Source organism: Leptosomus discolor, chromosome 6 (genome assembly GCF_034619465.1).
Source record: "Leptosomus discolor isolate bLepDis1 chromosome 6, bLepDis1.hap2, whole genome shotgun sequence".
Lineage (NCBI taxonomy): Eukaryota > Metazoa > Chordata > Aves > Leptosomiformes > Leptosomidae > Leptosomus > Leptosomus discolor.
The window spans coordinates 10,068,214-10,094,825 of record NC_141396.1 but is presented as its reverse complement, the minus strand read 5'-3'; the positions used below and the strand labels follow the sequence as shown (position 1 = coordinate 10,094,825).

The following is a 26,612-nucleotide window of genomic DNA, read 5'->3' as shown; positions in this document are numbered from 1 at the left end:
AGTCTTTCATCTTCTTCTTCACTTTAAAAATATCTATTTTCACAATAAGACATCCTCTCATGTTTGAAACTTGTCTTTTTTGAGTGACTTTTGCTTATTATTCACTTCTGTATTATCCCAGTTAAGTCTACAATATTTTTAAATCGCTCTTCTATTAAAAATAAACATGTTTAAACACCAAACAGCCTCAATTCTTCCCTTTAAGGTTTCCCCTCCTGGATTTCTCTCTCAGCAGGATGACAGCTTGAAATAATTTATTTTTTCTTCCTTGTCAAACTGCCTTACATTTTGTTTCCAAAGAACATGCAGAAACTGAAATTTGAAAGATGTGTTTGAAAAGGGGGAAGAACCCCAAATGTGTTCTTCCTTAATGATTTTCAAAAGGCCAAAAGTCTCTAAAGGTCAAAGGTCAGTCTTACTCCTAAATTTTACTTCTGAAAAAAAATTGGACAGAACGCCCTTTTTACATGAAACTCCCATTTACTTTAGTGGGCTCTGTATGACTTCCCATTCCAAGTTAGAAACATGCTCTTTCTGAGATGCACCACACCAGAACACAGAAGTTTCATGGTTCCCAAGGATAATCTCAGAGAAAGAAAGAGAGAGAAAGCCAGTGCTTCAATCAGGTCGTTCAAAGAGGATACCACTCTTATAATCATAATGTATATACATTATAACTTACATCCACAGCCTGGTTATAACTAATTCTAGCCTGGATCATCTCAGGAGTGTCTTTAATACTGGTAAACTTCAAAGCATGTGGATGCTGACGGTACTTCTTCTGTTGAGCAGAAAAAGATCAAAGCTGTGAATTTTGTGCTGCTCTTTCATGCTATTTGAAAGAGAAAAATCATAGGTTGCTAGAGATTAGAGTGAATTTGTGAACATAATTATTATTCCTCTTTCCTCATCTTTATGTCCTAGGTACTTTCAGATTAATATTTGTTTCAATTTAACAATAACCTTTTGCCGATTAATATTGAAATATTTCTCTCTAAATATAAGGAATGCAGTTCAAAATTAGGTTCTGCCTACCCAAATACTCCAAGAACTCAGCATTTTAAAATTTTTTTCAGATTACTTCAAATACAGGATGACTGATTATACTTTTTATTTATAGTTTCTTTAAGGAAGAAATGATATACAACCATAGTGTGTTAATAATGGCAACTGTTTAACTCACTGTTTCAGGGTTTAGGTTTCCTCCTAACACCTATAGCAAATCTGTGCAGCCATTAACACTGTGCCTAATTGTTATGGTATATCTTCTAGATAACGATATTAATTCTGCTTGCTTGAAAGACCCATAGCAGCTTCTGAGGGATCTTGTTATATATACATAATTAAAATGAAAGCTGTTTGATGGCAAAATGACACTTTTTCCATATGGCCAGGTCACTAAAAGCATCCCTTCCTGCATGAGATGTCCTATACCCATCAACACTCTTATCACTTCTCCAAATAGTGCATACTAAATTTTCCTGATACCTGTGATGTACTCCCAAGTTAATAAGCGTGTTCATGGCTTTTCAGGAAATCGTTCATACCTCACTGTTCGAGTCTAAAGGCATGTCATTCTCCTTTAAATTAAGCTGTGATCCACCAAAGTTTATTTGAGGCAAAGTCTTAATTCTTTGGGGACTCAAAACACCAGTGCAAAACACATTAACTCTTTTAACATATTAGAAGCTTATGAACAATATTTTGGTCTCAGAAGGAAATTCATCAAAAATGAGCAATCTTACTAAGTTTAATGGGGGACAGAAGTAGTTTACGCTTTGTCCTAATCAGCTGTAGAGACAAATAAGAGTTGACCAGAACACCTCTACATAAAATTCCTAGAAATTATATTATGGCAATTGCTGTTTAGCATTATTACAAGGGACAGTCACTGTGTGTAGGTAAGAAGGGAGGAGGCTCATAGCCACCTAAAATTGTTTAGTACTCACAAAGAAGCTGAGATGGAAAACCTAGGGGGTCAAATTTCTGCTTGGCAGTTTTCACTACTACAACATCAAAATGGTATAACGATACAGATTCATAGCTGGCATTGCTGTACTAGCTTTTATGAAGTTACCTTGCTTTACACTAGCTGAGGATCTAGACTATTGTATCTAAACAAATCAGCCTTCTTCATTGTAGATGGTTACATGGGAAAAAAACAGTGTCAGCAATCAGGCAGACATGAAAGGAGGACCATATTTTTCTGAGACACTACACCAGTGGTTATGCAGTTATTCTCATTGAGTGAATGGACAGATGATTCCTGCAGCACCAGTGGTAATCTAAAAAATCATAGGATTCAGCCTCCTACTGCAGCAGATTTGGCCAGTAGGACTCCCTCTGAAATAACAGAAACAGAACACTATGAATGTTTTAACCATTTCCACCATAACCTCCTCTGAAGGCCTAATGGGACTGGCACAAAGGAAGAGTTCGTCTTTTCCTATAAGTGATACTGGTTACAGGGAGACACAAGGATGAAAACTACTTGGGCCTTATAGATAGCTACAGACAGAGATATCTATATGAATCTGAACAGCTAACGTGAATATATATGAAAAAGGATCAGGAAGGAACATGTATCTGTTACAAAAGAAGGTTTTGAGTCCAATGACTGCATCTTTTCATCACCTCTCATGTTTTGCTTCATTAGAAAGGTAGGCTAGTGGGCAGCAATTGAGCACTGTTTGATTGCCATTATTATTCATAATATCATTTGTCACCTACTTTGTTTTTGCAAAGGCTATATGGACTCCTACTGGTGTGTGTTTGGTATCTGGTTTCCCTCTAATTACCAGTCCTATCCGTGGTTTTGAGGGCTTTCATGTGGTATGCCTTTTTCTTTCCCCTTTGAGTGAAAATTATTTTAATTTTATACAGACATTTTGCACACATTATGCAGCAAATTCTGTTACATGCTGTCATGAAATCTCACCTCACTAATGAGTTCTCCTGCCTTCTTAGCCTGCTCCACATTTAATGACCCAGTGGCTATCCATCCAGCTCCTTTCATCCAATTCAAATCTGCTCTGTATCGGTTCTGACAAAGAAAAAAAAAAGTCCTATTGTTGGTGTTCATACACTTAAAATGCCACTAAAGCATTCAGACATCTCAGGAACAACAACCAAGTCAAATTAGTGCCTGCTTTTGTTTCATTCATTATTGCACAGTTGCAAGGAAAGCAAAAAATTACAGAATGAAATAGAAGTATCAGGACTCACCAGCACTTGTGCAATATGCTTTGCAAGGTAGCTTTCAGAAGTAGTCTACACCTTATTGTCATTTGTAATCTTTACTCCAACACAGAAAAAACCTTCAGTTTTATTGTACATACTCCCCTCTTTAGAAGATCATTAATGATTTGCAATGATAAGAAAAGTATACTTAGCATTTCCCAACCCCTATCCTTTTGTTCTACTGGAGGGAAAGCATTTTGTTTTGTTTTTTCCATGTGTCTTTAAGGAAGAAGAGTACAGGAGTACTTCTCACTTTCCTCACAAAATCTATCCTACCAAGAGTCTACTGAATTCCAAAAGCTTACATAAACACTACAGCTATGTTTCTCAGAGAAGCCAGAAGGGTTTCAGCAGCTATACTTCAACAAGACCTGTACATACATCTGTCTTAGTCTCCTTGAAAAGTTCTGACTTAAAAACTTCAGAATGGGAAGTCTAACTTATAGTAACTATTTAAAATATCGGTTTATCTGATGGTTATAGCTAAGCCTGTGGTCTCCATATGGAATTTTACCACCAATTTTATCACCATAAATTATTTAACCTCCCTGCGCACTAGGTTAAAAAAAAAAAAGTACATCATAATGAATCCTAGTGCTTTATTAACATTTGAATTAGGATTTGAAGAAGCCATGCTCATAAACAGGACTATAGCTCTCCTCAAAAGTACTGCACAGATAAATATATGTGTTGAGCAAATAAGTGGTTAATATTTACTGGCTTAATATTAACTCTTCAATAGTTGAAAAATCAGGTGCATAAATATAGCATGGCATTAAAAGCATAAAAAGCATCTGAAGAAACTCAGTCCTAAGTGTCTGAAGGGGCTGAATGAAATGTATTGAAATACATTAAGCTCTGGACTTACATCACTTTGCAATCCGTACGCCCACTTGGCCCATGCCACCTTCATGTCAGTAGGCAGGGCTGTGTAGTGATGGAGAGCTGTCTTGTATCCTCTATCTGTGGCCAAATTCTGAGCCTTTTTGGCATGGACAAAGTTAACCATATCCATGGAGACCTGGAACTGACTCTTCGTGTCCTCAAATGCCTTCTTGTACTCCAGATCACTCTGCAACTTTGACATTTGAAGGGAATGAGCCATCTGCGAATCTTCTTCCACAGCTTTTACTCCAATCAGCTTACCCTTCATCTTCTCATAACCTTCCTTATATTTAACCTGTGAAGAAAAAAATAGACCGTGAGTGAATGATCTAAGCTGCCAAACTGACAGCTCTGCTAGTAGTAAAGCAATGGTCTATCAGTGTTGTGACATGTTTGGTCCTTGATACAAGCAAGAAGTCTATTTGCAAAAAAAAACCTGTAATGCCTTAGAAATTAGTAAGTGTAACCCTTTCTCAATAATAATATGTTTACAAAGAGCTGTAAGATTTCTTTTTGGTTCTCTCAGGGAAAAACAACATTCTTTAAGCACTGAGGTCAGAAGGTTCTTTCAGGAATTTTCTGTCCAGGCATAGATATATTAAGTTATGATGTTTCACAGGAGATTTCCACTTCATTTTGAGTTCTAAAATTCACCCTCGGGCCAAAACGAGAATAGGAAAACACAGTCAGCATGTGGGGAAAAACTGTGAATTCCTCAGAGCAAACCTTCTGACTAATTACGGAATGCCAATCACCCAGACAACTGCTCCATTGCTCCTTAGCACGAACCAAGTGAGGGTGGCTCAGGGCACTGAGACATATGTGACACATCCCCAATACTCTGGTAGCAACCTGGACTGTCAGCTGTCCTAAGAATAAAGAAGGCTGATGGATTCCATACTCACATCACTTGCCAGATCCCTCTTTGCCTTAGCTGTCAAGAATGACAAAGCATCCAGACGAAGCACAAATCCTTTTTCCTTCTGCTTCTCCCAGCTACTCTTGTAGAGTTTCTAAAGAGATGACAATAACACAGTCTCTTTATTACTGTCAATATATTGTATTTGTTCTATAGTCACAGCGAAAGCTCTCAAGTAACATCAGACTAGTGTACACTCCATGGCCAGAAACCATGTGCCTAAGGATCAGATCTTGCTGGATACTGTGGATACTGTAACCCCATTATCTCACTGGTTCCAGTGAGACTGTCAATGTGCCACTCATCTGGAAGCATGTGGAAAATACTCAGCTTCAAACTCTAAAAGTGACAAGTCTTCAGAACAGCAGATGTGACTAGCATTTGGTCAAAAGCAAGTAATTAAATTTAGATACAAAGTTTCTACATCTAAAACATTTGGACCTTCTCAGAGAAAGAACCTAACTTTTATCTATAGAACAAACATTTCAACAGCAGCTGTAACTATTCACAGGAGTGAGGGAATCCAAACCTCTGTCTTACACAGTACCTCACTGATATTGGCAGCATTTGTTTTGGCCAGTGTGAAGACAGGATCATCTTTGCTGATGGTGTACTGATGAAGAAACTGCTCTTTTCCTGACCTGTAGGCAACCTGTCCACAGAAAGCAAAACATGGTTAACAGGCAGCAGTCTGTGTTTAATGTTGAAGGAATGCTGATTAAAACAAATATTCAAGGGTTTGTTCAGGTTAATTTATTCGGTGAGTTAGCCTTCAGCATCATGAGTTTTTTGCGAAATATGAATTTAAAAGCTGACCCACAGAGTCAGGCTGACCAAAGTACTTGTGGTTAAATCTCAGGGAAGCAGCGAAACAACATACATATCAGGATACTTCAATTCTCTTTCCTAAAGTTAGCTACTTAACTAGCTATAAAGCTGACAGTAATTCATACTCTGTACAAGATGTATGCAAGAATGTATTTCATCCAATATTAAACTGCAGCTACTTTTTAGGTGGAACAGAAATCTTTAATAGGACACAGAAATAGTGAATTTTAGGCATGAAATGAAGAACACTAAGCGATTGAATCTGCAGAGAAATTTTGTGACCTAAATGTAATTGCTGACATAATACTCCAGTGAGGACTAACATTCCAACTTTCGATGAAAATATCAAGGACTTTTTATGATCCAAGTAGCAAACATCTCCGTTTTATGCCCCAGGGCAACATCAACAGAGAAATTAACTGCTCTCTTTCAGAAGCTCATAAAGCTGTTGGAGGAGCTGTTGAAAAGCTATGAAAAGATGTCCCATTTCGCAAAGTGTTACATTTCTTACATCTCACAGAAAAAGAAAAAAAAATGCTCTAAATCCATGGCTACTATTCTGACTTCAACACACATACAGAAAGGCAGCACTGTCCAGTACATAGGAGATAAGTAATGGGAATCAGGAGACCAGCGTTCTTCTCTGATTTGATCTGGTGTCATCTTTGAGACACACAACACTCATCCAAGTAAGTGCCAGGTTTTTACTGATACAGAGGAGCAAAAAAAGAAAACACAGTAGCTGCCTGAAAAAGACCAATCAAGAAGCAATAATGCTTCATTCACATAAGAACTGAGAAGCTGACTATCTTCATTTCAAGGCATAACAAATTAAAAGTAACTTTAAAAAAGCTTGGCAAGTCACTACTATTCCAAAATTAGTTGGTCAGCAATTTTAACAGAAGGTTCCCCTTTTTTTGGAAACTTAAAAGTGAGTTGCTGCCAGGTAAGTCCTGCCAAGGAATTCTAAAGTACCACCTCAGCCCTGAAGTGGTCATGCAGTTGGACTAGATGACCATTATAGGTCCCTTCCAACTGAAATAGTCTATTCTAGTCTAGTCTGCTCTAGTCTAGTCTATAGCCAGAGTCACCAGCCCCAGGGAAGGATAGGGAGCATTCTGAAGGCACCCGTTCGGGAAAATATGCCGATATCAGCATTTTACTAAATCACAGAATTAAAAGTAAAGTACTTTGGTAAAGTAAGTAAAGTAGTTTAACAGCAACAGCTGAAGAACATGTGGTCTAACAAGGGTGACATAGCTTTAAGTAGTCTAACAGGGCCTTCAGTGGAGAGAAATACAGAACCTGGGACGGATGTATATCTGTCCCTGTGCTAATGTCTACCTTGCTTTGAAGCACTGCCTGAGGATCAGCTGGGAATATTGTGTCTTCCCTCCAGGTTCCTTCCTCACATTTACTACCTCACAGATAACCAGTTTTCGTGCAGATGACATTAACACCTCAGGAATACTCAGGTATCCTCTCATGAACGCCTTTCAGCCCTATTTGAATCCAGCCTGCACCACCCACAAGTTTGTTGCCGAGACTGTCTTGTAGAGGCACCCCCCCTGTCTCTCTCTGGCCTTTGACATGATTTATGAGGAGCCTCACTTGTCTATTTCCATTGCTGTTGGGGTTTGATTTTTGTTGTTGTTCTAGTTCAGAGAATTCAAGGAGAGAATTCATCAAATAAACAAATAAAACACCTTAGAAATAAATCTTAAGAGATTTCATATATTGAAAGGTTTCACGACTGGGTTCTCTTCAACTGCCACCCCAGTGTACGTATCTCTGGAACAACCACATTATGCATAAGCTACTTGCAAAGAGACAGATTCATTCAAGGACTCACATCACTTTGCAGTTCCTGGCTTTTCTTGGCATGCTTGATCTGAGAACTGTCAGCCACACTGGTGAACTTCAGAGCATCAGCCTTCTGTCTGTACTTTTGCTACATCAAATTAAAGCAGGTTATACAAAAGTTTCTACAATATTTACCTTCCCCCAAAAATGTAGTGCTTTCAAAAAGCACATGACTGATAGAGCCAAAAGTCCCCTGTAAATTCCCAAGACAGTTTTAGCACAGGTATCAACAAAATAAGCTTCCAAACACTACCCAATGCTAGTAGTTTTGAGGCAAGGAGGGTAGTAAAAGAGTATACCAAATGCGTTGTTGCTGATACTACAAGCAGGGATACTCTTCGGTGCCAGATGTACTAGCTACATACCTTACAAGATCTAGGTTCCACACCAACCAATGAGTGCCCTTCACAACCTGGGTGTCTTAAATCAGGGCCCAAGAGAGCTCATAAGCTACACAGTCAATATTAGTATCTCATTTTCTTACATAAGGCTTCTCAAGCATGTGGACGTGTTGTTCAAATCACTGTACACATGTTACTGAGATATTCTTAAATTATTAAGATATTTCTAAATAATCATTTAAATTAGAATGGGCTGTTTCAGTGTCCTGAAAGTAACTTAAATTCAAAATCTTTCCCACCATCTCCCAGTTCTTTTCAAAGCAGAGCTCAGCGTAGACGCTGCAGTCAAGCTTTCCTGGGAGCAACAGCTATGAGAGGCCTCCACAAGGCTCAAGTCTTGGGTGTGGGAAAAAACACTATGCTTCATTCATCCTCTGGTACCAGTACTTACATAAAATCTATTTCAATAGACAACTTTGCATAGACACTAACATTTCTAGTTTGGTAAATCAGACTGCCCTTACTTTTATTCCATCTTACTTTTTGTTTTACATCTGAAACACACCGAAGTGAACAGAAAACTTCCACTGGCTTCATCAGGCGTTGAGTCAGGCCTGTTTTGAATCAACGTCTCTGCCTCAGCCTTTTGCATCACTCATGGGAGAGCAAGCTAAGCAAGTCTTTCTATCTTTGAGACAGTACAAGGAAATGCAGCACCCTATTTTAAGACCACAGTATGATGGAGGAGACCAAGCAAACAAGTTCTTGTATACTTTAGTTGAATTCTTATTCTAACAGTTCAACCGTGAAGTGGGGCATTCCACCTAGGAAGGGTGTGAATGCATTTTTTCATTATCTGGCATTTCAGGAGAGAAATCCTTCTGTTCAAACTGATGGGTGAACACATCAGTTTATGCTGTGTCTCTGCTAGGGGAACACAAAATAGAAGTTAAAAAAGCATGCAGCACTTCAAAGAGGTGCTCACTGCTTTATTTTAGGAACCTGGAAGGGAGGGAGGCAGATTAAAAACAGCATGTTTTGTCACATTGCATGGAACACAATGTAGTGACATTCTGCAAAGAAATGACAAAATGCCAGGCTCTGTAAGGCAATAGAGATCTCTAAAATAATATCCACCAGTCTCCAGTTTAAGTGACTGTCAGCCATCCTTTGGCCTTACACAGCACTGGAATGAAAAGGCACATCATTATGGATTAAATATTTGTGGAAGTGATTATTACTACAGCACACCACAGCAGCAGATGTCAGTCCATCCCTAGCAAGACACCAGATCTGAGAGTAGCTGCTCTTCTTTTGTTTCTAAGATGTATTTTTTTCCCCTTGCAGGAGTAGTGAGAGGATGTCAGAGACCCAAGGTATCAGAGAATGTGATCTCCTGTAACTAACTGGCTTCTGTTCCTTCCTCCAGCACTAAGTGGGATTTTATCCTTCTTGTCAAACTTCCCCTAATTTACTCTTCTGTCTGTCCTCTAGTTTTCCTAGCACTAGTGAGACGACTCAACCATAGCTAAGCAGCTGAGGAAGTGTACTTCCATGAGGTTAATGGTAGTGCAAAACCATGAATTAATCAAGCGAAAGCAATGGAAAGCAGCACAAGCTGAAGCTGCCAGTAAAGTCCCAGCCCTTATTTGCCAAAGAGCAACCAAATTTCCAAACATGGCTAACAAATAGCTAATCTTTCAACACGGTTCCTTAAAACTCTATGTACTTCATGTAGCATGTACCACAGGAAAGTCTAATTCCTTTCAATGTCACTCTGTGAAACAGGCAGGTGAATGAAAAGAGGTGGAAGCACAGTTATGGGGACTTCTGCCTCATAAACCTGAAACAATAATCATATAATGGGAAAATATATTTTTAACCTCTAACCCAGGATCTCCTAAATTGTAGAATAACTAAACAATGTCCACCCGTTCTATTTCTCAGATTTCCTGCATTAGGGATTCCTTATCTATTCTACATAATGTAGTGTAATAACTGTGCATAAACCTTTGAATAAACAACAGACAGAAGCCTGAGCACTTTGCTTACCTCACTGACCAAATCTCCTGCCTTTTTGGCCTGTTGTATATTAAGACTTCCTTCTGTGATACACCCAGCTCCTTTCATCCACATCAGATCTGCCTTATACCGAAGCTGTAGAGGAAAATGACATTTATTGGCATGGGGAACATGGGTACAATGTTTGCATGTGAACATGTGCACCCTTTCCAGTTTCAAAGACATTGGAAAGGCATTTTAAAAAGTCACCATGCAAATCAAACAGTGTCCATATAAAACAAGAATTAATGTCAAACTGAAAAAGTCTATAACTATGCATACTGCTTGTAACAGTCAAGCTGAGTATACATCATCTTACATCACTCTGGAGACCATAGGCTTTCTTTGCCCATTTGGTCTTCATATCTTCTGGAACCACTGTGTATTCATGGAGTCTCTTTCTATAATCTAAGTCACTAGCAAGTGTCTGGGCCTTCTTAGCATGTCTCAGGTTTATCATGTCCATAGGCAGATGGAAATGGGTCTTACTCTCCTCAAAATCTTTTTTGTAGGCAATCTAGAAAAAGAAGGAATGAAAATAAGTTGTCTGTATCAGTGTATGGCAAAGCTATCTTAAATCTCCACTCTTGCTTGGGTCCTTACGCAGGTAAGGGAAAACACATGTAGAAACTGACCCCTATGAAAGATTCACAAAACAGATGGCAAGATGAATTTTGCAGGCTCTAGAGACATCTCTATTACAGTACATCTTACTTTCAAACATACTTTCATCTACTTGAAAGTTTTATGTAGAAGTGTTTATATTGGAGGTTTAATAGGATGTTATTTTCCTGCCCCAAAATGAGGACACCATCAACCCAAAATTCCCTATGAGAACACAAATCCTGTGCAATAATTGCAGATTAACGGACAGAGGAAGGAAACCAATTTTTGTTAAACACTTCCAAGAATTTCTTATAGGGAAAGCAGAAATAGTGGTAGATCGCATATTGTTGCTGAGAGAATCATAATTATGAAAAACACTTTTTGACTAAGAGAAATAAAAAATTTACCTCACTACTCATCTTGGCCACCTGCAGAGAGTGCAAAAGTCTTGAATCTTTGGTTCCAATTGCTTTTCCTTTTGTTTTTTCATATTCTTCTTTATATTTAATCTGAAAAAAAAATAGTTTAAGTCAAAGATAATTTCCAGTTACCCAAGAGATAAGCAATATGTTTTTCAGTGGCAATTTGGATGGTCAAAATTTAAAGCGATTAGCCTGTTTCTCACTTTGTCACTTCAGATTTCTCAGATTTTCTAAGAAAGTCCCAAAGGTGCAAGGTTGGTGTCATTTATGTTGTCTTTAACTTTATTGTTTAAGGCTCACTCCTCTGAGGTGGGTGTGTTTATAAACTTGAAGTCTTCTGATTAGCTAAATTACCTTGTTCTTAAAGCAAAAGCTAAAAAACGAATCATGTCAAAAACAAGCAAGGAATTCAAGATTTGGCTCTCTTAATGAGGTGGGATTTTAGAATCACCATCATTGCTGAACACTTTCCAGCTGTAGGAAAAGGAAAAATGTCTTCCTTTTCTGCCCTTCCACATGTTAAGAATCATGAGATAAGTTGTTTAAAAAGCGTTTGTTTAGAAACTTTTTTATATACATGTGTTTATGCTAAAAAAACAGACAAAAGAAATATGCATTCCCTTTGCAGTGGATGATAACAATATTTTTGAGGCTATAAACAATCGAAAACACTGAATTTTACTATGAAGTTATTCTGCATATTTTGCTTCTTTCTGTACACTTGTATTTAAAAAAATAATTTTCAGAGAGTGAAATTTCATAGCAGAGTCTGAGAAAGTTTCCAACTGTTCTTTGGGAAAGACAAACAGCCAAATGCAGGACGTCAAAATCCAGATGAAGTGAGCTAAGCTTTATTTCCCTGTGCTATAGCAACTTATATAAAGAATAAGTCCTAGGTAATTAAATATAACATACATCACTGGCAAGATCCCTTGAAGCTTTGGCAGCAAGTAAAGGCAGAGAATCAAGTTTCATTTCAAAGCCCCGGCCCTTACTCTTCTCCCAGCCTTCTTTGTACTTAATCTGAGAAAGGAAAGACAGCAACATGTCACTAACACATAAACACACAAGATCTTCAAACAAACATGAAAATGAGTCAGAGCAAACCAGAAGTATAAATATGCTCAGTCCACAAACTGGAACCTTCTTAAGTCACAGTTCATTACCATTTTGAGCTAAGTAATTGGCCACGATTGAGTCAAGAATTTTATTCTTGGAGTTTACAGGCACTTTAAATCCCAGAACATGCACCAATAGCTCTCAATTTTAAACCGGCCTGGGGGAGGGAAGGTTTTTCAAAAGTGCCTGTGGTTATGTCTACATATGCAAATAGTGTAGATCAACAGGAGCTGATCTATCGGGCAGAACAGCTGGTGCTCAGAATCAGACCTCACTCTACTCATTTCAGGATTTTTCTCCCCCTCCAACTAGAGCTGGTCAGGTCCCATACACTGAATGCCTACTTGTAGCTGCAGTTCGTTACGTGAGCTGCTGGAGAGCACATTTCAGTTTGGCTGCATTCAAAAGGAATCCAGCTCGTGTGCTCTGAGCCCACTTCACAATGTGAAGCAACCCTTATGATCAGGAGATTCGCTTCAAAAGCACACTCATGAGCCACACTGTACCACAAACGCAGATGAAATGCATGAGAACCACCTGCTTAGCTTCTGAAAGTTAATGGAAGCTAAAGCACTAGTTGTTTAAGGTCTTTTTCAAGATTCCACTTGAAATTCCATTAGAGCAGGATCAAGTATGCCTTCATGCATACTATGCATACACCTAATGAAGTATCCAGGAAGCCCTGATTTCTGGATTTGGCTTTTTGTATGGTTATATTTTACTAGTATCTAACAGTGAGCAGGCATCCCAATACATTATAGCCACAAAGAATGTTGCTCGACACCACCTCACCAACGCAACTCAAATAAAACTTCGGGTAAGAACACAAGGTATGAATATACCAGGAAAAACTTGCAGTAATGCCAACTCACAACCATGAAAAAATTACGAAACTGGTTCAAAAATAAACAGTCACACCAGTAATAAGGCTGGAGGTTTTTTCTGGTTTTGCTTTCATTTGTCTTGTTGCGCTTTTTTCCCTCCAAAACTACAACAGTGGAGGCCTGAAAAATACTTCAAAAATTAAATCAAAGTTAAACTTTTCCTGTAAGTGCTGGATTTTAACACTCAGGTCTCTAAGTAAATCACTATACATTGTCATGAATTACCAATGGCAGCAACAGTAGGCTTGATCCAAGATCACTGAAGTCACTGTATTTCTTTCCATTGACTTCAGCAGGCTTTGAGTTATTAGAACTTCGCAAATGTTGGTTCTTCATACAAATACCATCTCAGAAGCAGTTAATTTTGTGAAGTAAACATTGATTTACTGAACAAATGCAAAACATCTGAAAAAGTCTTGAAAAAAATGTCTAGCAGTGTCAGTGTACTTGAGATTGTATCCCTATCTACTTTGGCTACCATATTTCATGCTGTTTAGTAAAGACCAACGATAAATACTAAATGCTTCCAGAAATAATGCCATCTTTACCTTCATCTCCGTCTATTAACAGCATCACGAATAGCAACACTTCCACATCGCTTGGCTTACCTCACTGTACAACTCTGCATTGGCCTTTGCCTTGACTAACTGAGGTACGTCCTGAGGTAGAGTGTAATTTGTTTTTGTCTTCTCGTACTGGGCTCGGTAGTTCAACTGCCATATATTGAAAAAACCAACAACAAACTCAGTTATTTTGAACTTATTAAAAATATGACTGTTACACTGATTGACTGCTGCTGAATTTCAGCTATTAGTGCCATATGTTATAGATACACTCACAGGTATGGCTGATGTAAATATGAAGACAGTAAGGCAATTATAACTTTTACCTAAGTAGTAGGAATTAGCATGATTATTCTATAAATATAATAGAAACTGATTATCTGTATGTAGAAAATATATTATTAAAAACATGCATTAATAAATACACAGAAGATAAATCCCTAACAAAGCACACTAAAACAAATCTTAAAAATGGAGGAAAATATTAGCTCTACTGGTATGCTTGTAATATTTTTGGAAGCAATTTCATTCAATTTCTATTCTTATCTTGGTCATAAATCTACTGATGAACTACCAAGAATAAAAACACTTAAGTGCTACAAATGTTATGAAATAAAATTATCTCATAATTTTGATAAACAATGGTGGCTAATGATGTCAGAACTTACATCACTGAGCTGCTGCGCATTTATTTTGGCTTGAGCAATTTGTGGAGTGCTGGCAACAGAGCTGTACTTCAGCTTGTCTATGCTTTGCCTGTAGTTTACCTAATTTAAGGTAAAATAAAAGATTTAATAAAGGAAGACATGTTCAGACTGGAAAACGAGACATTGAGTAGACAAAGTTTTGTCAGCTAATATTCTGGATAAATCATTACTTAAACCATAATAAATTGAGGTGAGTAAAATGCCAGGATGTCTTGGATGAGATCTGAGTTAACGCTCTGAAAAGTTCCTAGTCTGAGGTCACAGTTTTTATTCCACTTTGAAAATGAACTTCACTTATAACCCCTCCGCCTCAAAACCACAAATCCTTAAACAGATGCAGTTTCAGCTGGTCCCCCAAAGCATTCCTATAAAGCTAATATTCTTAACTATCACTTGGATTATTTTTATCTTTCTCAGACTGTCTTTATAAGGGAACATTGTAACTGTCTATTAAGAGGTCTGCCCAATGTAATGCTGCGCAGAGCAAATGAACTCTCTTACACTTCGTCTTTACTGAGTTTTAATGCAATAATTAATCACAGAATTCCCCTGTGTGGCAAGAGTTTTGTGTGAACGATGAGAGAAGAAAAGTATATATTTATGCTACAAAAAATAATTTTAATGTCAGCCATTGGTAGGACTGGAGGCCACTGAATTCCTAACATATTAACATGTTAGCAGCAATAATAAACTATCAAATAAATATATGAAATCCCAAAATTATGCCAGATAAAAAAATCATAGAGAAGCTTTCTTTCAAACCTATTGCTGCCAAAGGACTCAGTGCTATACTTCAGGATACAATTATTATTATTATCTGTAGGCCTTAATTATTCACTGTAGCGAATACCACCACTTTGCAAACATTGCAAATCACATTGCTTAAAACTAGTTTCTTAGGAACACTTTTTTCCAGTGAAATGGAGTATATTTCTAGAGACGTTGAGCTCCTGAAACTATTTTAATGCGAACCTTCTTATGTCAGGTATCGTCATGTAATCTTGTTCTTTCTGCTAGAATGACAAAAACTAGGAAAAAAGGCCTGAATTATCTCACAGGTCCAAAGTGATCACGGTACTTAAAACAGTCCATTTCCTTCTTTACAGAGACAGAAAGAATTTTAATTCCACAGAAAGGGATCACTTCTTTTTAACTGAAACTGTGTTTATTGCTACTTGTGGTGGCTTAGTGTGTGACAGAGTTGTATCCTTAAAGAGTTCAGAGTAAGCATGTTGGTTATCAGTGAGCAGATGAGTCCTGGGACTGTTTCAAACTACTAGATGATGATCATGACTAGTGCAACCAAGTCTCTGTGGTCAATTGACTCACATGCTCCAAACCCCAATGCTGACTACGAATTGTAAAGCCACAGGAAGAGCTGAAAAGTTCAGAGCTGGTAGAACTAACTCGTACGTTCTGGACACGAATTCATGCTTACTTTGAACTCCTTAACCATACAGCTTTCTCACACACTAAGCAATCAAACACCAAACTTTTTTAAGCTTTTTCAAAGACAAAGTGGAAATTACTGCTGAAGAGACAATAGTACATCTTACAGTTGAATTATATCAAGTACTTCCTCAAAAGCATCAGCGTTCTCATTCTATCCCTTCGTGCTACCATCTTTCAATTGCAAGAGGTATTTAGGCCCAGGTAAATCTCATATAATGTTAATGGCCTCTCTAAGGCATCTTGTCCCTGGTTTCTTGCAATTTCAACGGAAAGACAGGTTACATACATCTTAGGCAGTCAGAAATGCCCTGCAGAGGTGCTGCTCTCTTCCTGTTGATTTTATAAGTAATGCTTGGTGACTGTGCTCCTAAGGCACAGGTTAATGGTAGATGAGATCAATCAAGCCTTTAATGCTTGTAAGAGGTGAAAGTATGGTATCCTCTACAGCCTGATGTCCTTCATTTATCTGTAGAGCACATATAACCACAGCAGTACACAAATTTCTTCACATTGTTCCATCAGTAACTCAGCCCCAAGCACAGAGGACACCTCTCTCGCACAGACACAGGCATAAGGAAGGTTATGTGACCAACTAGTTCCCCTTCAAAGAGGAACACCTATCTTCAGGGAATTCACAAAGGCTGAGAAGACTCTCTAAGGCTCCTTGTCCTTTCAGTGCTTGATGCTGCTGTTGAAGTTGCCCAGATGGTGAGATGTCCCAGACTAGGGACAGGGCAGAACTCACTCATTTCACATCATTGTACAATCTGTGCTGAACTGAAGCCAATGACAGGAGGTGGCAGCATTTTCTATTCCTCTGAGCCCTCTTGACTCCCTGCACTTTTTTGCTTTAGCTTTGTTATCAGTAGTTGTTTGCTCCCATGATTAAATCACCATTTGACACATGCAATCTATCACAATCTCTCCTGCAGAGAGAAGATGAGCTGTGCAACTCATAGGGAAAAAAACCAAAACATAAAATTATTTACATCTTTCAAAGGGATCAACTTCCTTGTTGTCTGATATGAAGGAGTGAGAGTAGCTGGGTAATTGTAGTCAACACCGTCATGCTTGTAATCAGATTTATAGGCTATCTGAAACACAGGGAGAACAAAAAACAAAATCATTCTTTTTTTTTTAAGCTGTCATTTTTTTGAATAATTATCAGTCAAGAGGAAAGGAGAAACAATAATATTAATATTAAATGTAGGAAACAAAGTAAGTTCAATGTCATGAGTGACAAAGAAAATGAAATTATTTGCATAGTTTAGCCACTAATTGATTCTTTTTCAGCTCCTCAATTAATCCAATGCCAACAGTGGGAGCATTAACTTAACTTCCACCTATGACACATCTCTTTTATCTTTCTGCTTAGTTCTCAAGCTTCTTACAGATTTGTAAATAACGTACTTGAAGGAATGGTATGTAACGAAATAGCTTCTTGACTAACCCAGTAAATTAAATTGGAATCCAGAAATCTTCATTAAAGACTATTTTTTCAGCAAAGGTCTGACCCTGGAGCTGGTGGCAAGCCACCTTCGCCATCCTACTGATGTCAAAGAAATCTGAAGGAGCTCAGTATGTTGCCAGATCACTGAATTTGCTTATTTTAACTTCTTCCGCACAGTGAGCTATAAATCAGTACAAAACGGTTTCCAGAATTTCCCCTCTTCTCAACATATCTACCCTTCAGATCCCCAGTACAGTATGATCTAAAGTTTTCTATCAACTTAATTCTGGAAAAACTCAAAGACAAGAAAGCAACAACCATACAAGTGTGATTAAAAAAGACTTACATTGCTTGCCAAGCTGCCAACTTTCATGGCATGTAGCATTCGCTTGTCCATGCCGATACCTACATAATGACCTTTCATCTGGCTCTGGTAGGTTTCTTTGTATTTAAGCTGTACAAAAAAAGCAAAAACGCTCTGAGAAAATATATTTTGTTTTTCTATGAGTTTCCATATTTTACAGCAGTGAGACAAATTATTACAGCTGTGGTCTACTAGTGTTGCACCACTACAGAAACTCATGAGTCCACAACAACGGTGGTACTTTAAAAAATAAAAAGTATCCTGTGAGTACTTTTTTTTAAAAAAATAAAACCCTCTGTGAGTTTCCTATTTTACAAGATGCCATTTACATATTCTCCAGATCACCTGCATGCCACGTAAGGGAGATACCTCTGCATTCTATTGCTGCACATTATTTCAACAGAAATAAATATTAGAATGAAGTAGCAGGGAAGCATTATTTGTACATTAACAAATGAACATATAATCGTCTATCAAAACTGGACTGTTTTAGTGCAGCTGTCACCAAGCCCAGAGCAGGGAGTTCAACAAGATAAATTAACCACTCTACCATCTCATCTCCATGGCAAAATATTTACTCCTCCTGGATTTCAGAGAATTATAGCAAGCAGTATAAAGCAAAATTATATTTCAGTATCATGAGATACAAGCAGTATAATTATTAATATTGATTACTTTCACACAGTAAACATGTTCCTCTCTGACATTAACTCCGGTAAAGTATCTTCTGCCTACCTTTCCAGTCAGGAAATGTAGGTACACAATGAAATAAGTAATAATTATGATAGGAAACAGTAACAGCTAGATTAGCAGTCCTCTCTTCCATATATCATAACAGTTCTTTTCATAATCCTGTATAAAACGAGCCCCATTTATCTATCAGGACAGAATAGGATAGGTGCTGTACAGACACGGGTTAAAATCAGTTACAATCAAATTCCCAGTGCATGCTTATCTGAAACACACACACAGATGACTTGCAATTCCAGCAGCTACCAGGTGAAGCAAGTCACGCACGAGGTACTGAAAACTTACATCACTGGTGAATTTTGAGATCTTGCTCACATTCTTGAATTGCGGAGTATCACAGTAGTTCATGCTGTAGCCTCTGTTGTTTCCAAGATCCTTCTTATACTCCACCTTAGTGACAAAAATGCACAAGGGGAAGATATGGTAAAACCTTAACCTGCTCTGTCAAGTTCCTCCACACACTTTTAATTAGCCAGACCCACTGTTCAAAGACTTTGATACACTGCTTTCATCAGATGGTATATGGCAAAAATTAATATGAAGATGATTTTCATATACTCAGTTCTCATTTTATAGGCAAAAGAAATACAATCAATTTCATCCATTTGGACCTCAGCAAAGCGTATGAGAGAGTGCTGTGCGGAAAATTATTAACAAAACCAAGGATCTATGAAGGAATTTTAAGGTCAGTGTGGAGCAAATGAAAGCAGAAAAAGTAATGCGTATTTTTCAACAGGAAGGATTGAACAGGGTGAAGTTCACCAGTAGAATTCTTCAGAGTAAGTTTAAATACAGAACTGGTTTAATATTTTCATTAAGTACCTTTGCTCTGAAGTAGGAATGTTGAGGGTGATATTAAAAGGGGTAATAGAAATGGGACTAAATTCAGTAATGTAGAGGCTAATATATGTAGAGAGTAGTCATAAAAATTTCAGCTATAAGAGCTGATCAGCTGGAAAGGCTAAGAAAGAGGAAAACTGTTCATATATAGGCTGACCACAGAAAGATGGTGAGACGTAACACAGTCATGAAAAAGGCAAATGCAGTCCAAGGCAGGAGCAAGAGGAGACTTTTGAGCAGGTGCTGGGAAGTGCATGTGCTATGTACCAGGTTCCATCAAGACCTCTTCAAGAACTTATGTACTCTTACGGTCTTAAACAATGTTTAAGGAAGATGCACTCAGCCTATAACAGCTGCAATGAAAGACTGTGAGAGATGAGAAGAATTTGGCTTGCTTTATTTTCATAAATAAAGGCAGAGAGAAGAAAATTATAGACGTTTGTAAACATCTCAGAGAGGTAATCATGCAGGGAGAAGAGCTTTTTAAACTAAAGGGTAGTGTTGGCACAAAACCCAGTAGTAATAAAGTGGACAGGAATAAATATAGGCTAGAAATTAGAAGAGGATTACATGATACTGTGCCAAAACAGCAGGAGCCAGGAATCATTGGCCCAGGAGGCCCCTTCCAGTCCTACTTCCAGGGGTTTTTCATTATTGAAGGTTTTATACTTTGACATCTCAAGAGTGTAAGTTTTCAAACTGCCATGGGGAAGCTCTAGAAACTCACATTATTAATAGCTTTATAGCTGATATGACACTATAAATAAATTAATAATTCAAAATCTACCGAGAATTCCCTAGCAATCTTCCCTTGCCAAGCAGAAGAAGAATGTATTATTGGTAACTCACAGTCTTTCACAAAATGGAAGAAAATAGAAACCTGCATTAAAAGAATGGTACAAATTTTGGCTCTGTTGGTGCTATTTTTTAGTTATCAGTAGAACCTTCTCTGAAACACTCTAAGGTACACCCAAGTCATCCAAAAGCATTTATGATCATAACTGCACAGCACATTAAGAGCACAATTCAGGGGGATTTTTTTAGACTTCTCTTCTTCATGTGGCCAGAATTAGAATTACTCTTCTGGGGTTAGTTTCCCGTACTTTCATACAGATCTTTGGAAGTGCCACATAACAGGACCTGAAGATCTCTTCTTGCATCTTTCTCTCCAGTTACTGTGCTGCGCATAGATAATTTTTGTTACATACAGGGCAATAAGAACAACAGCTTTTTATATTTGTAGTCCTTACCCACCAGACACAAAAGTTTGCATGAGCTGCTCTCAAACTGGTTAACAGATCAATTCAACCCCTTACCTCACTGACAAGCTTGTTAACACTTTGGGCTTGTTTAAGGACTAAGTTGTCTTCAGCCGTTAGGGAGTGAAAGTGAGCTGCACCTTTCATCTTGGAAAGATCTTTCTTGTATTTTATCTGAAAAGAAGTAGGGGAAATTATAAAATAGATGTCTACCTTCTCACCATTGCTATTTAGATTGGCTTCAGGAGTCGGGATAAGATTTTTCCTATTCTTGCTCTGATAAACAAATAGAACTTCCTAAGTTGAAACACTGCAAGTTGTTACTTCCTGAAAGAAACCACATAATATCACAGCCCTAATAATCCCTGTCAAATCACTTCACTAGATGGCATTTTTTTCAATCTGTTTTTAACATAGATTGAACAGCACTGGTTGTTGTTCATCGCTTGAACAGATAACTACCAGATTCTTGGCTAGTGACTAGGCGGAGCTTGTGTGCTCTTCTGTTACTGAAGTTAATCCCCATGACTTTAATTTTAGATTTCTAGTCAGAGAATTACTTCTAGTCATCAAGTGCTCTGCAAACTTCCTTTTGTAGAAACCAGCTTTTAAAAAAAGCTGTATCTTTTTGCACTTATAATGTTTTTACCAAATCAAAACTGAAATAAGGGATCTGTTAATTTAGTTTAGACATCAGGTTATTAATTTAAATTGGGCTTGGACGGGTGAAGAGAGATAATACTTATATTGGCCTTTTGCCAAACTTTGTCCACCAGAAACCCTGTTCAGAATATATTTCACTGTTTCTTGCATACAAGGAGATGTTTATGTTCTTCATCATATGTTACTGATTCAAAAATCAGATTTGTAATCTAAAAAAAAACCAAATTATTTTAAATGTGCTGAAGTGCAAAGTATTTGGTTTTTTTAGTCTCCAATTCTGCACTCAGTTTCTCAGGCTTCAAAGATATGAAGCAGCTTGATAAGTACTCTAGTGTGCAAATGTTGCTGCCATGAACCAACCCTTCTCCTCGCTCCAGGTATTACAAATTAATAATGAAACTACTGACCATTAGCATTTTGAAAACCTATGAAACTGCCATCTTTATCTGGAAAGGTTAAATATTTCATGTTTAAACAGAGGATCACTGAGTTTGTCATCAAAATAGGGACTGGTCACAGAAGGTTTCAGGTTTTTTACATCCTCTCAGTCATGAGCTCAGGTAACAGAATATGGCTGACCCTTTCACTCCAGTTTACTGCTAGTGTCTAGTCCAGGCTAGTACAGGCTGAAAGCCTCAGCTATCTGTTAGCTCCCCAGAAAACAGACTGAGCCCATCAGCTCAGATAACCCCATGGGGGATAGATGTCCACACTACAAAGGTTGTCACTCGCAGAAACCCTTCACAGCAGCCACAGGGCAGTGACCTACAGACTGACCCATTTTCTGTCACTACTAGAAACGGTCTCCTCAAATAAGACTGAGGCTCTTTAATCAATAGGCTGCATGCAAGAATCACACATCACCACCTTTTTTGCCAATTCTTTAGCTTACCACTCAAAACTAAAAATCCCCAGCCTAGAAATAAGCTCAGCCTTGTGAAGGGACAGTGTCATACTCTATGGTTTCTTTTCCTCCATATGACTTCCTTTGTGCTAGAGGCATGATACATCAAAATATCAAAACCAGTTCAGCTCATTCATCCTCTATTTATTCACTACTGGGAATACCACAGTAGTCCACAGGATGATTAAGGCAGTTGAAGGTTTCATTAATAATACAGGTGCAGATTTGCCAGGAGGGTTAACCTAACAGTAGGGATCCCCATTAGTTGCTACATCCATCTCCTCCCTCATGCAAGTTGGAGCTATGTCCCTTTCTATTAATGGATATTATTAATCCCCTGAGCCAGCCAGTTCCCAGCAATGCAGTGAAATGTCGTTGTTTACTTCTCAAGTGTAATTTTAGCATTCTGCTCCCAGGCACTGCTCTGACAAACTGCTGGTTTTAATTGTTTATGAATTGTATTGATTCAGGTTTCATACTTACATCACTTGCCAATTCATTTGCTTTCTTGGCATTTTGATAAGCGGGGGTGATCATAGCAGGAAAGCTTCCTTTCCCTCTGCGTTCTTCATACTCATCCATATAATCCTGAAGAAAATTCAGAGTGTTTATTCATCATACTTAAGCAGGTGGGGCCATGGGTGATTTCACAAAACCCCATATTCCTTGCTAGTAGGAAAGTTCTTTGGTTCATTTTACTTTTTTTTTAATAAAAAAAAGATAATAAAATGACCAACTATAAGAATAAAATCACCCATTAAATTAACTGTGCCTGTAAAATTATTTGTGCTGTATTGCAAGAGAAATTTAGGTAGCAACTAGCTGTGGCCAAGACAGCATTCAAGTATATAATGATGTATATCCTCCTAATCTCACCTCGGTTCTTACAGAGTTGATATCTGCTAGATCCACTCTTTGTCAATATATGTTTCCCTGGAAAACTAAAAAAATATCTAATGGTTTTGGCAGCCAGGAGATCTGCTTAAACTTTCCAAGTTTAGTGTAGGGTCAGCCTTCCTCTGTGACATGGCAGAAGTCTCTTGATCTCTCCATGGCCATTTCTCACATCGTAACTGACCAAAAACAATATTTCTCTCGTGCAGTGACATATTTTGAAGCAGGATTCATTAATAAAGCAGAAATATCAAGATATTAAAGTGGTAAACTCCTTAGGGAACAAAATCCCCAAATTCCATTTGCTTGATTTAAAAAAACAATTGTTGTGGAATTAATACTCTTAAATCTATGTATAGATAAGTTTATGTGTAAATGTTTGACAATTTGAAAAGCCTTTTGATTATTTAATAACAAAATACTGGAGCTTTTTTTTAAATGTTAATACACAATGACCATCCCAAAGCTTTCTATGGCAAGATCTGGAAAGTACATGGTAAGCACAAAAAAGCAAGATACAGTGTAATGTGCCTTCTCTGTAATATTCTGTAAATCCTTTGCAGTAAAGAGCCAGTTTAAGTGAAAAAAGACTGTGTGGTATGTCAAGAATGTCATGGAGAGCACAGATAGAAAGGACTATAAATATTCAGTGTCTCTCTCTTGTGAGTTCTCAATGCAAAACAATCCATTGTAGGTCATTTTGTGTACCATCAATATCACATGATATGCTAGGTCATATAAGTTTGTAAATAATACAATGTAATTATAGTTATTGCATCTAAATTATTCCGTAAATGCACAGAAAATAAAAAATATCCTTGACTAATCAGCTAAGCCAGTTTTTCAAAATGCCATTCATGAGTCTGAATTCTTCAAACTAACTTGCCATTTTCTTTTTCTTCCAACTTTCTCAAATACATTTTTATGTAATTTCTAATATTGCTTATATTACAAAACAGTGTTTTTCAAAGTTCAAGGTAATTAATTTTAGCCACTTCTAAGATTTTTAAACATGAACAAAACAGGTGTTCAGCACACAGGAATTTTACAGTAAGATTCCTTAAATTGTCTCATGTTATATATATATATATCTGTATGATGTACCTTCATGATCTCGACAGTTAGAAATCTAATCCCTTTACCCATGTTAAGTCACACTTCATTCAGAAAGATTCATTAATTTCAGTGGCTTTATTTTATTTGAATAAAAATATCAGAATCCAATCTATGAAGATTAAAACTCAAATTAAATTTGAAGTCTGTGACTGAAGTTTCAAAGACAATTTCAAAGAAAAAAACTTAAATTAGTTCTAAAGATAGCAGCATTCCAATGCTTGAAAATGCAATTAGCACTTTTTCAAATTAATTTTATTTGTTTTTTCTTGCTAAAACTTGTAGTAGTTCAAAAGACAGAAACTAATTGAAGGCTTCAATGCTACATATTCTAAACTCATATTCTTCAAGGATAGTTTGCTTTTCATACATTGCAAGATGTAGATTTGCACAGGAAAAGTGAAGAAAAGTAAAACTCCCAAATGTCTTAGGACAATATATTCCCTGTTCCTTCATTTCTCCAAAGTATATGGGCCTCATGAGGAGGTAGGATGAAAAATCTAAGACTAACCACATAGTTTTGTTTATACAAAACGACTATTCAATTCATTTTAAATTCCCTTTAGCTGTATACAGTTCTATTTAGCTGTATTATTTCCCTAACTTAATTGCAATAGAACTTTGGATGCATTTTGGGAGACCACAAAAATAATTGCATTCCCTTAAAACTGAAATAAAAGCAAAAGGAAAGCCACAAACCAAAACAGAAATAAAGCCTATTTGGTTCCACAAATGTAGAACTACAACTTTTCAAGCTTACAGTAACACTTTTGTAGAAGACCTGAAATCTAAGAGATCATGTACGATCTTCAGTGCCACTTGTACATATTTAGAGCCGCAAAGCTTGCAAGATTTCTAAAAATACTGGCAGGAAAAAGATGCTTAACTATCTGTTAACTTTCTACCATTTCACAGCCCTTTCACTTTTTCTCCTAGCTGAATTTACGTTTTCTTTCTCGTGGAATGGGAAAGTTTCCACAAGTAAACACATTTCAGTGTGATACACAACACGACCGCCACAGAAATGCATAGTGCGTACTTGTCCACAGATAAAACGTGGCGAGGTAAGGCTTAACTTTTGGAATGACCCCACCACACAGATCACGCAGTGACAGTGCATGCACCTTGTAGTCTCATCTTGTAAGTACCAATGTCAAATCTATTACACATTCAGAGCATGGTGCCGTTACACACCATCTTTTCCTTTGAGACCCTGCTTTCTCATACAGGAAAGCAAAGTGAAAATAGGTCTCACTGCAGTTTCTAAAGTCTCAAGCAATCAGCCATAGTAATGACCCACATCAGCATGGATATCTCTCAAGTGTTGCATACCTGGCCATACTGATCTACATTTTCTCTTGCAAAAGAAACATCTGTTCCAGCTATATGGCTGGCTTTTCCCTTGATCTCTTTCTCATATCTTTGATGATACTTTACCTAACAGAAAAAAAAGAAAAAGAAAAGAATCATCCGGATTAATTTAGTCTGGTACACAGATGCTGCATAATAAATAAAAACCAATGACATGCTCATGTTGACAATAAAGGATCGCCAAAATTCCCAATGCCACCAATCCACAGAAGTCAAATATGCCACCTGAAGACATAAAACCAAAAATAGTGGTGTACTTTTTAATAATGCACTAGGAACATGGGACTTGTCATTTCAACCCAGACCATTAGTTCACCGTGTTCAGTACCACCTGCGCGTCAGTGGCTAATCCCTGATGCTCCAGCAGGTTAAAAAGAACTGATTGTCATGTAAATTCATGGTTACCACAGAGCACTATTTTTTTACCACAGGGCTATCTGAGCACCATTAATAAATGGGCTTGTTTCTGAAAGACGCTGACCTCCCCAGTGATCAAGGGAATTTTAGGCAATCAACTTTCAAGTTTAGACCAAGATTTGTACTACCTTTGCTGAAGTCAAAATAATGCCTGTAACCTGATGCTGCCCTTTAATCACCATGCCTGTTTGCTGACACAAATGAGAGGTTTTCCACAGATCAAAGGCAAACAAAAGTATTTAAATGTTTTAGAGTCAGTTGCTTTTGCCTTCAAAATTACAGATCTCTTCTTATTTTCCTCAATGACTCTTAATAATGTTTTAAATTAACTTCCATTGAGTTAGCAAAATATGCTATCTTCTCCAACAAAAAGAGGTTTCCCTTCAGTCTCCAATGACAAAACACAATTAACTGTACATTTTGAAGCAATGCTCATTTCCTTTTACAATGCTTTTTTAAGAATACAGGGGTGTTGTGGTTTTGCTACATTTGGAGAGGAAAAGAAAAACAATAAAGATCAGTACACCAAGGAGTTTAAAAAAAAAAAAAAGAGAGTAAAATGAGCGGAATAGAAAGTTATATTCTATAAATCTATACCTATGTCAAATGTATGCATGCGTTTGTGTGTGTATATACTTTAGATACATAATTGCTATTAAAGAAGCTAGTTTCTTGTATTCATAAAAGCCTCATCCTG

At 37.4% G+C, this 26,612-nt stretch overlaps 1 protein-coding gene across 1 annotated transcript in view; it reads right to left on the bottom strand.

Moving 5' to 3' along the window:
• Positions 1-26,612, bottom strand: part of NRAP (nebulin related anchoring protein) — a 53,729-nt gene that overhangs the window by 19,464 nt on the left and 7,653 nt on the right. The window contains exons 9-26 of the mRNA XM_009953540.2: positions 25,460-25,564; positions 22,604-22,708; positions 20,611-20,727; positions 18,740-18,844; positions 17,687-17,794; positions 16,880-16,984; positions 14,400-14,498; positions 13,777-13,881; positions 12,081-12,188; positions 11,151-11,252; positions 10,457-10,654; positions 10,129-10,233; positions 7,725-7,823; positions 5,592-5,696; positions 5,031-5,138; positions 4,109-4,420; positions 2,939-3,043; positions 683-781 (exon numbers count right to left, since the gene is read on the bottom strand). Of these exons, the coding sequence (XP_009951842.2) occupies positions 683-781; positions 2,939-3,043; positions 4,109-4,420; positions 5,031-5,138; positions 5,592-5,696; positions 7,725-7,823; positions 10,129-10,233; positions 10,457-10,654; positions 11,151-11,252; positions 12,081-12,188; positions 13,777-13,881; positions 14,400-14,498; positions 16,880-16,984; positions 17,687-17,794; positions 18,740-18,844; positions 20,611-20,727; positions 22,604-22,708; positions 25,460-25,564 (2,190 nt within the window). The remainder of the gene's footprint in view (positions 1-682; positions 782-2,938; positions 3,044-4,108; positions 4,421-5,030; positions 5,139-5,591; positions 5,697-7,724; positions 7,824-10,128; positions 10,234-10,456; positions 10,655-11,150; positions 11,253-12,080; positions 12,189-13,776; positions 13,882-14,399; positions 14,499-16,879; positions 16,985-17,686; positions 17,795-18,739; positions 18,845-20,610; positions 20,728-22,603; positions 22,709-25,459; positions 25,565-26,612) is intronic.